Below are 13147 nucleotides of genomic sequence, written 5' to 3' on the forward strand. Positions count from 1 at the left end.
CCCCTCCCCCTCCTCCTCCTCCTCCTCCTCCTCCTCCTCCTCCTCCCCACTGGCCGGTGAGATACCAGCCTCCTCCCGCCCCTGCCCGGATTCAATTCCCGGAAAGCAAGCGGACGCGGTCTCTCCAGAGCCTAGCCCTTCACCTCAAGCCGTTTCCCCAAGGTCGAAATGGCTTTTCAGGGTAAACCTCTCATTGCTTCCCCGTCAGCTTCCGCGCCTGCAGAGCCGAGTGACTTCTGGCCCCGTTTATGCTGCAGCAGCGGCTCAGCAATGCGATAGGGGCTGCCCTTCCTCGGGGTCTGGTTTGGGGTCGCTGCTTTTAGTCCTTGGTCCAGTTTCGCATTATCTGGGTGTCTCCTGTGACGGGAAAGGAAGGGCACAGCCCGTCTCACGTCCTCCCTGCACAGGTCTGGACGGCTCGAAGGAGGAACGGGGAAAGGGTTTTTGTGCTTGGGGAGGAGATGGAAGTAGGCAGCAGGAGCAGCTGTAGGGAGGGGGCAGCTCTTGAGCAGGGCTCACTCTGCCTGTGCTGGGGCAGCCAGCCCGGTGCACCTCTGTCTGTGCTGGGGCAGACAGCCCGGTGCATCTCTGCCCGTGCTGGGGCAGACAGCCCGGTGCATCTCTGCCCGTGCTGGGGCAGACAGCCTGGTGCAGCTCTGCCTGCTGACACTGCCTGCGGCCCCGGCGATGGCAGCAGGAGCCCCATGGAACACTTCCAGTGCCCTCCCGGTATTTCTGAGCCTTGCAGCCAGGAGAAAAGCTGTCAGGAGTGGCAGGGAGAGCAGCTCATGGGGTGCAAGCTTCCATCCCCCGGTGTGGATAACTGGGAGGTTTCTCCTGACCGCGAGTGGGACAGAACAGGAACAGGCTGAAAGCTTTGGCTCTCCTCCTCAGGCATCCCTGTGCCTCCTCCCTTCCTCCTGCTCCCTGCAGGCACCCCGAACCAGCCGGGGGTGACCCCGGCTCGGAGCGGGCTGGGGGAGGCGCCGGGGGAGTGGCGGAAGCCGCTCGGCCGAGGCTGCTCTCGGCACATCCTCCCCGTGTCCCGGGGAAAGTCCAGCGCCCTGAAGCCCCGGGCCGGGCTCAGCCGGAGCGGAGAGGCGAGGGGAGCCGCAGCCTGTGCCGGAGGACACGGAGCTGCCGCGGCACCGGTGCCCCCGAGCTCTGCCACCCTCTGCCACCCAGGCACGGCTGCCGCAGCCCCCGATGGCCGCGGACGCTCTCTCCACGTGGCCCGGCAATGGCACTCGGGCTCTTTGCCCCGTGGATTCCGCCTTCGCCCAGCGCTTCCTGCCCGCCGTGTACCTGACCGTGATCCCCCTGGGGCTGCTGGGCAACGGGCTGGGGCTGTGGCACCTGTGCACGGGGCCCCGCGATGGTGCCCGCCAGCCCCTGAGCCTGCTGGTGGGCAACCTGGGGCTGGCCGACCTGCTCTATGTCAGCACCCTGCCCTTCCTCGTCAGCTACTACCGCCAGGGCAGAGTGTGGATCTTCGGGCAGCCCTGGTGCCGCATCACCCGCAGCCTCTTCCACGTCAACCTGTACGCCAGCATCGGCTTCCTCAGCTGCATCAGCATCCACCGCTACCTGGGCATCGTGCACCCGCTGAGGGTGCGGGGCAGGTGCCGGGGTGCCGCCTCCTCCGTGTGGCTCAGCGTGGCGGTGTGGCTCTGGGTCATCGCACAGATAGCTCCCGACCTCGCCTTCAGCAAGGCAGACGGCAACAGGACAGAGTGCCACGACACGACGGGACAGGAGCACCTGCACGTTTACTTGCCCTACACCTTTGCTGTCACCGTGACGGGCTTTGTCATCCCGTTCCTCATCATCATCGGCTGCTACTGCCACGTGGTGTTCGTGCTCTGCAGGAATGACAGCGTGGACGCCAGTCTCAGGAGGAGAAGCATCGGGCTGGTGATTCTCGTCATGGTTCTCTTTTCCATCTGCTTCCTCCCCTACCACATCTTCAGAAACCTCAACTTGTTTTTTCGCTGGCGGCCACCAGGGTCCTGCACACAGGCTTCAAAGGATATCTATGTTTCCTATCAGGTGACTCGGGGCCTGGCCAGCCTCAACAGTGCCCTCAACCCCCTGCTCTATGTGATCACCAGCAAAGACTGGAGGTCACGAATGAGAAGCATCAGCCAAAGTGCCAGACAGTGTCTGAGGCCACCCTTCTGGAGCAAAACCTCTGGCCAGGCAGCTGAGGAGAAGAGGAACGACACTCTTTGTAAGGGGGAGGCTTCTAACGAGCTCTGAGGTACCTGACACCCTCCTGCTTCTGCCACATCAGCTTGTGCTTGGCACCTCCCTGGGGGCAGCCCCCACCTGCTTTGCAGAGATGGTGACAGCAGCATCACGGGCTCTGTGCACACAAGGGACAGGCAGCACTGTCAGCATCTGAGAGAAAACCGGGACCAGATTTCAGAAGCAAAACTACTCAACCCGACTATTTTGGCTATGGAAAGAGATGATCACATTTGCTCCAGTCCACAGTACTTCCCTCCAGCCTCTGCTGCAGCAGGCTGAGCTGGTTAACATCCCCTTGCTTTCCAGCTCCTGTGTGACTGAGGGATGGAGGGAGTGACACCTTGTCCCTCCACTGCATCCTCCCTTCTCTACTGTACATGGGTTTGAGACAGCATTCCCTCTTTCACCTAAGGAGAGGTCCTGCATTGCAGAACAGCTGAGAGGGCAAATTTTTGCAGTGGAGGAAGAGCTTTGGAAATAGAAATATTCATTTAAAAATCAGGTTTTAAGTACATTACCAAGCTGTGCCAGTTCCTGGGTGATTGAGCTGTTTCGGGATCTGTGGGATCCTCTATTGCCCACCTCCTTCGCAGAAGAAAAAGACATTTTTGGCATCACTTCCTCTCTTTTGGAAGAGCACATAGCAGAACTAACAAATGGGCATTTTAAAGTTTTTGGAGGCTACTGGTCGGGGTTTTATTTTGGAAGGTGAATGACTGCAGTAGCCTGAACTCCTGCTTTCAGATAGATATTACTTGTAGATTACTTATAGATATTACTTGTAAAAATTAGATGGGCAAATAAAAAGAGAAGCAGCCCTGGCATGAAGGCTTGTGAAGGCAGGATGTGATGGTGAGATTTATCATCACCAGGGGTGACAGATCTCTGCTGTTAAGGTTAGCAGAGGCTCCCAAGCAGTATTTTCATTTTTATCTCGGTGTTACCCACTATGACCAGCTCAAACACTTCAATTCAATAATGTGATTTGCAGCAGCAGCAGCTTTTGGAGGCCAGCTGAAGGAAGTGGACTGTGAGCTAAAATCAGCCCTTTCTGGGAAAGCACTGGCCCAGGGATGGATGTTGTGCTCTTTTCCTGACATTTATCTCTGTCAGCTGCTCCTACATAGACCCACCTTAGCTGGGCAGAGGAGGGAGCACAGCTGGCTTTCAGTGCAGTTGTCTGCAGTGCAAATAAACACCTCATGCTTTCACTTGTGAGTTGTCTGCCTTCTTTTAAAGCTTTATGGGGGCCTGGGAGCCAGCTGGCCTGCGGGCTGGAGCAGGGGCCTGCCTGCTCAGGTAGTGGTGATGATCTTCCCAGTGCTCTGCAGACAGAAAACTGCGGGGAGGCTGCAGGGAGTGATCTGTGACAGGCACACACTGAGTCAGCTCAGCACCACTCAGGGTGCTGAAATGTCTAGCTCCCACCTCATCCAGAGGAAAACCAAAAATAAAGCATAAATGCACCAATGAGATCTTCTCTCTCTCTGTAGGAGGAAGATTGAGACATTAGGATCAGACCTGGTCCCTGCTCCTTGCACACATGCTTCAGATCTGGGCTTCTCCAGAGCTCTGAACTCTTCTCCTTTCCTCAGAAAACACCCACGCCTCTGAAAGCTGTCCAGCTCTTCCATCTTCACACATGGATCCTGCCTAAGATGCTACAGCTCCCCTCTCAAAACCTCCCAGGGCTCTTTATCCCTGGAACCAGAGGGTGGGATTGTGCCTGGAGCAACCAGGGCAGCACCCAGCCTGTCCCAGGTGCCACCTGTGGCATGGGAAGAACTTTTGGGACTGGGTAAACAGGCAGGGAAGGCAGAGAGCCATCATAATTGTTCTTCCCCTTCTCCCAGCACTCTGTCAGACATTGGCAGGGCCACCCACAAGCATTTGCTGCTGGCAGGAAGGGGCTGGTGTCACTGGAGAAGCTGTGCCATGGTTACCTCCTGAATCATCACCCCTTTCGGGCTCCTGCCTTATGGCCAGCTGAACATTCCCCTTTCCCTCCCTTAGCTATCTGTTGCCAGACTCTGAAGATGTCTAAAAGCAAGTGAGAGGAATCCCACCTGTGCTCTCTGCTCTTCCCACAGCCTCTCTGCTGCAGCAGCATGGAGCAATGGTCTTGTCTGCAAAATCAAGCTGAAAGCAGATTTTTAACTCCTTTATCAAGATTAGACCCAACCAATAAATCAAACATGGTGGGAATTCTCCTCCTGACACTAATGGGATCAGGATCAAGCCTGGAAATTTGGCAGCATTTCTTGCTTCATTAAATAAACTGCTCTTAGTTGAGGATATGTTGCAAACGCAGTCAAGGTTTGTTATGTTACTGAGAACTTTTGAGCTGACAGCCCAGGGAAGCCAGTCAGGCAGAAATATCAGGCACACATACAGATGCACAGATGTGCAATCACTTTTTTCCTCCAAAATGCAGAACTGTGGTGTTTTTTTGGCATGCAAAACACTCTACAAGAAGGAAATATTGCTATCAGCAACATCTAAATGCATAGAAGTCAACTCTGATTAATTCTTTATTTCATTTTGCACACATTAGATAAAATCAGGCTCTGACTCAGTTCAGGGGTGTTGATATGGCCAGTGGAGCCCTGATTGCTGAACAAGTGTGGGTTGGCTGCCCTGTGCTGAGGATGTGGGCTCGTGCCTTTGTGTCAGAGACTTCACAGCCCGGGAGAGGGGAGCTGCTGCACACAGGGCTGGGGGTGCTGGGGACATTTCTGTGGCACTGGCATGGTGCAGGGGCCCCTGTTGGACAAACAGGCCATGGCCATAACATGAGAACCCTCAGCCCAGAGCATGTGTGAAGCTGGAGGAGAAGCAGCCAGAGCAGGAGGCTCCCACAGGATTTGGGTCCCCATTGCTGCAGGCACCCAGCAGTAGGACTTTGGTGGAGCATCTTTTACAGCATGGTGGGAGGCTGCAGTGTGCACTCAAAAAGGGATGAGTCACTCAGGTCACTGATGAAAGGTCACAACATCCTCAGACTCTGTGAGAGCCATTTATTTCTTCAGCAAAACAATTTCATTGCTGAAGTACCTTTGGCTGCAGTGACAACAGACCTGACAGGTTATCTTATTTACCAAGGGTATCGATCAGACTGGGAAGGAATAGTAGATGCAATTATCCAGGTGAGCTCAGAAAAATGGTAAATATACCTGCCACTGGGGTGCTGTTGGTGAATATTTTAATAAAAGAGAAAAAGCTGAGTCTTTGTCTACACTACACGGAGTGCTCTGGCATCCGAGGGACCAACAGCTTGTGCAGAAGAGAGCAAATCACAGAAATAGAACAACACTTAGCGTGCCTGCGTGAAGCCATCAGTCCAGTGCCCCTCCTGCGGTGCCTGCAGTTATAAATAGGCGATGGATGCCGTGCTGCGCGGACCGGGGCGGCGGGAGGGCAGGAGCGCTCGGCGGCTCCGGCCCCGCTCGCATTTGTATGTACGCTGCGCAGCGACTGCGGTGCACCCTGCGGGCACCGAGCTGTCCTCGAGGACTCACCCAGCCCACGTTTAAAAGAGCTGTGGCATTTTTTACGCCGTTCCTTTAAATATCCCCCGCAGCAAGAGCTCCTTGCCCCGGATCGCTGCTCGAGGCAGGCGCCAGCACAGGAGCGGGGCAGTGAGAAAGCCCCGGGAGATGCGCCACGACCTGTGCTGCCTCCTCAGCATCCTGGGAGGAAGCTATCATTTGAATTTTGCCCAGCACCTCCGTTCTGTCATGAGCAGGAGACGCTCAGATCCGATCTGGCTCCCTGAAGAGCCCTTCGTGCCAACGCACAGCCCAGCCAGCGTGAAATTCTTCTGCTTGTTTGGACTTATGGGCAAAAAGTTTACCCTAAGGAGCATCAGAGAGCTCCCAGGCTTTCCAAAGGCACCACAGCTCCTCCTTGGAGAGGCTGCTTCCGTGCTGTGCTCAGGACATCCAAGGACAGGAGACAGATTAACCCTGTCCTGGCTGCTTTGCTCAGATGTAGAGGTGCAGAGGGGCACATCTGTGCTCAGCAGAGGTGGGGAGAGCCACCCACCACAGCTCCCAGGCTGCTCCTACCAGCACAGCCCACCCTGCAGAACCTCTGTGAGTCCAGTCCAGCAGTGGGGGACAGTCCCATGGCAATGGGGAGCTGCTGGCACGGAGGAGAGCTCAGGGGCAGTTCACTGGTGGGGGTGCCAAGAGCCAGGAATTCTCACTGAATGAAGTGTTACTTGGTTGGGAGGCACAAACCCCTCTTTGAAAATGTGTAGTGCTGGCCACACAGTGCCATGCTGAGAGCCCAGAGGAGATGGGGATGCAGCTCCTTTGGGATGCAGCTCCTCCATGAGCCTGGGGCAATCCAAGACCCCAGCAGGTCTGCACTACCCATCATGAGATGCTGCAGCTTCCTCAGGGCTGTTGGAGGAAAGAAACTTTCTATGTGCAAAGCTGAAACAACAGATCCATCCCTGGAGCCACTGTCCCACTGCACTGAGCTGGGATGTGGGAAAAGCTCTGGCAGGGTGCCCCAGGGCAGACACCAGCAGCACAAGGGACACACTGAGGGAGAGAGGCTTCATGACCTGAAACTTTATTTTCCTTTCCAGTGGGGCATGTAAAAGCAGAGGGTGGCTCATGGACAAAGCAGCAGACTCAGCTGGGAGTACAGGACACATCCTCTCCCAAAGGCTCAGCACTGGGATGAGTGCTGGACTTGCAGCCACTCCTGCCAATCCCAGACTAGGGGAGGTACTCATTGCCTATATAAAGGGGGCTGCTCACACGTGGTTCTCAAGCCAGAAACCCCCAAATGGCCATCCCTGAGCATGTGTGGAGATGCCCAAGGGACACCCAGAGCATCACCGCCTGTTATTGCCTCAGCTCCTGCCTCAAGAGACACACAAAGCACCTAAAAGTCAGTTAAATGTTTCAGATCACAGAAAGCTTCTGGTTTATTTCTCCATTTACCTCAGGTGGTTTGTCTGCCTCCAAAAAAGCCTATTGTTAATTTAATTCCCTCTGTCACATTCATGGCAGATCTGGTGTCCCAGTGCCTGGAACAGCTGGGATTCCTGTGCCATGGTTTGCTGTGTCCCAGGGACACCACACAGCCCCTGAGCATGGCTGGAAAGGAAGGGCCAGGGCTGGAGCAGGGGACAAGCAGCTGGGCCAAGCAAACATAGGGATGTTTTTGCATTTGCAATGCAGAGAGGATCTGTCTTACCTCCTCAATTAGTCCTTCCAGAGAAAAGCCTGGAGAGAAACAGCTGGAAACTCTTTGTATATAAACAAGACTTAGTAAAATCTGCAGTTTTAAGGTGGAGGAAGAAACAAGTCACTAAAACGGTGCTTACACTGCAAGAGAAAACAAGATATTTCATTTTGTTCTGTTCATTCCCCACTGGGAACCTGCTGTGCTGTCAGGCATGGGCAGCAGGAACACTTTCACAGGGCATTTACAGCTCCCTTGGCTGGGAAATCGCTTGTGGCCCCAAACCTAGAGCTGTTCTGGCCACTGGAGTGTGGGACCAGCCACGGAGCATCGCTAGCAGGGGGAGAAAAATGAATCTGGGAGGAATCAAACCCTGCATTGAAATAAGCCGGTGCCTGGCTGGGAAGCTCAATCAGCCTCTCAGCACCGGTTCTTCAGAGAAAAACAGGAAAGGACATCTTGAGTTTTACTAATAAATGCACTTTTCTCCGGTTGAAGTCGTGGGGTAGCGGGTTATTTTTAGTATCGAAAGGAGCCATTTGCTGTAAACTGTCTGCCCGGGAAGCGGAGCCCGGGGGGCCGCAGACGGGACTGCGGCAGCGCCCTGGCCCCTCACGGCCCCGGCCCCACACGGCCCCTCACGGCCCCGGCCCCACACGGCTCCACACGGCCCCACACGGCTCCACATGGCCCCACACGGCCCCACACGGCCCCACATGGCCCCGCACGGCCCCGGCTCCGCACGGCCCCGCACAGCCCCGCACAGCCCCGCACGGCTCCGGCCCCACACGGCTCCACACGGCCCCGACCCCACATGGCCCCACATGGCCCCGGCCCCTCACGGCTCCACATGGCCCCACATGGCCCCGGCCCCTCACGGCTCCACATGGCCCCGCAGGGCCCCGGCCCCGCACGTGGAAATTTTCCAGAGTAGAAATCCATTTTGATTTAGGTGATATGTACGTCTCTGAGTTAAGTCTGTAGCTTGCTGTTTAGTCTGAATGCCTATTCTCTTGAAGGGCCTGTGCTTGGAGAGGCTGCTTCAGCCGAAGGAAAGAGATAAGGGTGGAGCAGACAAAGCAGAGCAACCAGACCCAAGAGTTCTTTCTGATAAAGAATTAGAAGCAAGAGCCACGCGAAATCAGTGAAATAAATATGTATGAATCTATTGTGAAATTGAATGCATACGTATTTGAGAGGGAGATAAAAAGGGATCTAGAGTTCCCAGAGGTACGCATGTCATTTTATGCATGTCATTTTAGGGGAAAGGTTCCCACATGCGTCCAGCGCTGTAATAAACATACTGGCTTTACAGCTTTCACAAAAGTTGTAAAGTTTTGTTTCCCTCTGCAAATCACCACCTCTGACCCTGCCTGAGGCACATCCAGGCAGGCACAGGCGCTGCCTCCTGCCCCACCAGCCCCGGTGGGGAAGGTCAGTGCTATGGGGTGGGGAGGACCCGCTGAGCCCATCCAGCATGTGGGCAGAGACCCCTGCACTGAGGGCACCCAGCATGGCAGAGCCCATCTCTTAGGGAAGATGAAACAGGAAAGCCTTATAAATATGATTGTCTGGCAAAAGATTTTGAGAATATAGAAACTATAAGCGAGATTGAAATGAAAGCACACTTTGAGATACCTGAGTTACTGAACAACGGGAAAACAATCCCTTACACTCTTACCCTCTTACTCTCTTACCCTCTCATCCTCTCTCCCCCTCTCCTCTCTCGGGCCTGCTCTGAGCTGTGTCTGGCAGCTCCCAGCAGGGCCCTGCCCCCAGGCCCTTTGCAATAAACCCCAGGTTCCAGCCCTGGCTGCAGAGATCTCTCATCTCTGTCTGTCCCCACCGTGCTACCCCCCGAGCTCCTACACCCATCCCTCCCCCTGGGGTGTCCCACAGGATCCCTGCATCTGTCCAGGACCTTTCCAATCCCTGCACAGCCGTGCTACCATGCCTCCTAGGACAGGGGCAAAGTTGTCAGCAGGGATCCCTCCAGAAGAGCCTCACATATTTGTAATTCCTTCCCAGAGCCTTTGTCCTCCTCAGGCCTGACCTTGCTGGCAGTGCCACAGGCTGTGATGCAGGGCAGTCATTTATAGCACCGTGATGCTGCTGGGAGCAGAGGCATGCCCAGGCTCCAGCCCTGCTCTCCCTGGGGCCATGTTCCTACACTGAGGCTGTGCAGGGGACCACGGCAGCTCAGTTCCAGACTCACCTCACCCAGAAGCAGGACCCTTCTCCAGACACACTCCCAAAGCCTCTCTCCTTCATCCCAGGGATCCAGGGTCTCCCCAAAACCCAATCCTGACTGGCCAACAGCTTTGATTTAACAGGCTCTCTGCAAATATTTCCACAGATTTTTATGTAGAGGCATTATGATTTTATCTTATTATTTTATAATTAAAGCCAAGATCCTCAAACAAAATAAATGAACTGAACTAAAGCGTCCAAGATCAAGAAGTTGCTAAAGCAGAGCAGCACCTTTCCCGTTTGGTTGTGGTCCAGGCACTTTATGGCAGGTACTTTGTGCCTGGCTGATGTTCAACTGACAGCTTTCCAAGCATATAAAAAACTTATTAGGCTGAAAATAGAGTTTGTGACCATCCACTCTCAAGAGTGCTGTCAGCATTTCCAGCCCAGGTCTGCTTTGTGTACAAGCACTGGCAGATCAGGCTGCTTGCGGGGAGCGGGGTGGGAGGATGGGGCTGTGTGTCCCCTCACAGAACCCATTTTGGGTAGGAAAGGTAGTTGGGGAAGGCTTCCCAATGAGTTCTGGGCTATTAGGAGGTGGCATGATGAGCTTTAGCCTGGCTGGTACTGGGTAAGGTGGTTGAAGACAGTCACAGGTGGAACTGTGTCCAGCTGCTCTGGGGTTGGAAACCTGGAAGTCACCTCCATGGGAGAGCACGTGGAGGCAATCTGCATTTACAACCAGTTTACATCCAATGCTTCATTGGTTCCTTGCTGACTTCCACACCACAATGCAGAGCAAAGTGCCTGCAGCCATCCAAGCTCCAAAGAGCCCAGGAAGGAGGCAGCAGGAATTCTCAGAGCCCAGGGAAAGCTGTGAGCTTCCTGAGCCTGCAGTAACTCTGAGCATGGCCAAAGGACAGCTCCAAGGCAGCTCCAGCATGCAGGAGGATGTTTTATAGGATGGTTTGTGGAGTCATGGGACAGAAGCAAACACTCCATCCAGCCTGGATGCAGTCAGGGGTGCTGTGTCTGCAGAGGAAGGCATTGCCATGGCCCTGCATGCAGACAGGAGGGATCTCTCCCTGTGCCCAGCTCATGGTGCTGCCTGGCAGGGGGCAGCCCAGCTGAGCCTGGAGTCTGCTGTGGCTTAGGAGGACATCACCTGGGCACCTGCAGCTTGTTGTTATTCATACCCTGACACCTAACACTTTCTGGAAATTAACTAATCCATTGATTTAGAAATACCCTGTGGCTTTCCCAGGCTATCTATAATCTAAGTATAAATGGCATTAAAGCTAGAATAGCTGATGCTTTTACTAAAGCAAACAAAAACATCAATTTGGTGTTTAAAAATAACCAAAAGAAGCAGAGTACATCAGGATGCTCCCCAAGCCCTCAGAGAACTGGAGCACCTTGCAGGTGGAACCAGGGAAGGGGCTGACACCTGGTGGGGTTTGGGATTGACTCAAGCAGACCCACACAACTGGTTCCCTGTTTAGTGCTTTTCATCTGAGACTGCTAAGCAGCTTTGCTTATTTCAATCCATTAGAACTAGAAAAGCTTTTTAATAAACTCCCTGCCAGCCTGGAATTAGTAGATGTGGGCCAATTAGACACATTAATTAGGCACTGGTTTAAACACAGATGAGGTTTGACTTTGTTTACCAGCCTCAGAGGAAGCAGCTTCTCAAAATTCACCTCCAAAGGATTGGGAAAAGGCACATTCCCTCCCAGTCACAAGCACCTCCCCACACAAACACAGCACTTGGACTTAGGCTTTATTTTCAGAGCTCCTGCTTTTTCTTTGCCTCCCCATGCAATAAAAATGAGACATTTAATCTCATAATGCAACTTCTCACTGAAAATCAATGATAAAGTACATTATCTTGCCTGCCCTGAGCCCACGGCTCCAGCTTGACCTTCCTCAAGCAGAGTGAAGTCCAGGAAAACACAAAGGATGAACTTATGGTTTCCCAGCAGGAAAGTGTGAAACTTTCCTGTGCCTCAGGAGAACAGGACAGGATGGCCCTCCTCAACAGCCATCTGACACAGTTTGGTGTCACCCATCCCTGTGATCACTGCAGGCAGGAAAAAGCAGTGTGTGAGCAGTGAGAGGCAGAGCAGGCTGAATCCAGCCTGAATTTTGAAGCCTCCAGTCCCACTCCAAACACAGCCCTGGCTTGTTACTGGGGGATTCTCATTAGGAGATGGATCCTGCTACTCTTTTTCCTGTAGAGCAGCATTTATTCTACACTTCTGACCTGCAAAAGGTCAAAGCAAGCCCCAAAAGGGGAAATCAATGACATCCCAATCTCTGTAACTCCCAGGGCAGCAGGGAAAGGCCATGCTGAGGGAAGTTCCAAGACCCTGCAAGGTAAAGATTTCTTCTGGGGCCAGGAGAAAACCTTGAAGCTAGCCAAGGTCAGCCCACCACAAGCCACAGAGAGGACAGGGCTAGCAGAAGGGAGCACTGAGAGCTGCTCATACTGTGTCAGCAGAGATGTTCCTCCTGTACCCAGTATCCCCAGCCCCACAGAGGGGCAAATGCCACCCACAGACCCCTCTCTGTGTAGGCAGCACTTGGGAAAGCCATGCTGTACCATCTCTGCCCAAGCACTGCTGGCTCTCATCACAAACACAGGTTTGGAAACAAACTGTGCAGGATTAAATTGATGATCAGCTGAGATTGATGCTGCTCCTAAAGAGACTGGGCAAGCACTTGGTGCCTATTGTCACCCACTGGTGGAGAGCATCTCCCAGGGTTTTCCTGGCTGTAACCTACAATGGCACATTGGCCCAACATCTGCACAGAGCAGCTGCCTTTCAATAACAGGCTACAGCATCAAATACCACCCAGGGACCCCAGAATTTGATCTGCAAGGCACTGCAGGTCCCAGAACTCCTCGTAAAATATGTGTGACAGGCACCTAGAGAGGCAATCATCATAAGATCTCCTTCCTCTGTAATGGAAGCAACAGAAGCTCAGTTAGCAGCTCTGGCTCCTGTCTCCAAGGTGGAAAGTCATTGCTGACCAGTGGAAAAAATTACCAGCACCAGGTGAAGTGCATCTTCATGAGCAGGAGGCCCACACATGCCTGGGGCTGGAGGTTTGACAGCATCCCAGGCCCTGAGAACACAAAGCAGGCACATTCCTCCAGCAGAGGCTCTGCCCCATGATTTAGGAGCCTGCAAGCTCTGAGATGTTGAGCAGCACCCGACAGCTTTGCTGCTCCTGATGGATGCTGGAGTCTATTTTTTCTCCAGTAACAACTTTCACTAATGGTGCTGGCACGGAGGCTCAGCAAGGAGGAGGGAAGTGGCAAATGGCCAGGGTGAAAAAGAGTTCACAATTACAGTAGAAAAGGCCACTGTGTCCCTTTGCTGGCCATGGCAATGCTGAGGACAGGGATGGACGGGGCTCTAGGAGAGCACTGAGTCACCCCCTCCTTCAGGAGAGCACCCACTGCACCCAGAGCATTTTCAGCAGACACCCAGACATCTCC

General features: G+C 53.9%; 1 protein-coding gene across 1 annotated transcript; it reads left to right on the forward strand.

Annotated features, from left to right (window-relative positions):
• Nucleotides 1-1206: 1206 nt before the first annotated feature.
• On the forward strand, nt 1207-2259 carry LOC128936080 (P2Y purinoceptor 1-like). Its single transcript, XM_054274777.1, has one exon. It carries the CDS (start codon nt 1207-1209, stop codon nt 2257-2259), a length of 1053 nt encoding a protein of 350 aa, XP_054130752.1.
• Nucleotides 2260-13147: the final 10888 nt, after the last annotated feature.

This window comes from Melozone crissalis, unplaced genomic scaffold, assembly GCF_028551555.1.
Source record: "Melozone crissalis strain CALT ecotype California unplaced genomic scaffold, PUWL_Pcris_2 ptg000017l_1, whole genome shotgun sequence".
NCBI lineage: Eukaryota > Metazoa > Chordata > Aves > Passeriformes > Passerellidae > Melozone > Melozone crissalis.

Excerpts from the sequence above, each read along its gene's own strand:
- LOC128936080 (XM_054274777.1), top strand. The coding sequence starts at position 1,207 with ATGGCCGCGGACGCTCTCTCCACGTGGCCCGGCAATGGCACTCGGGCT.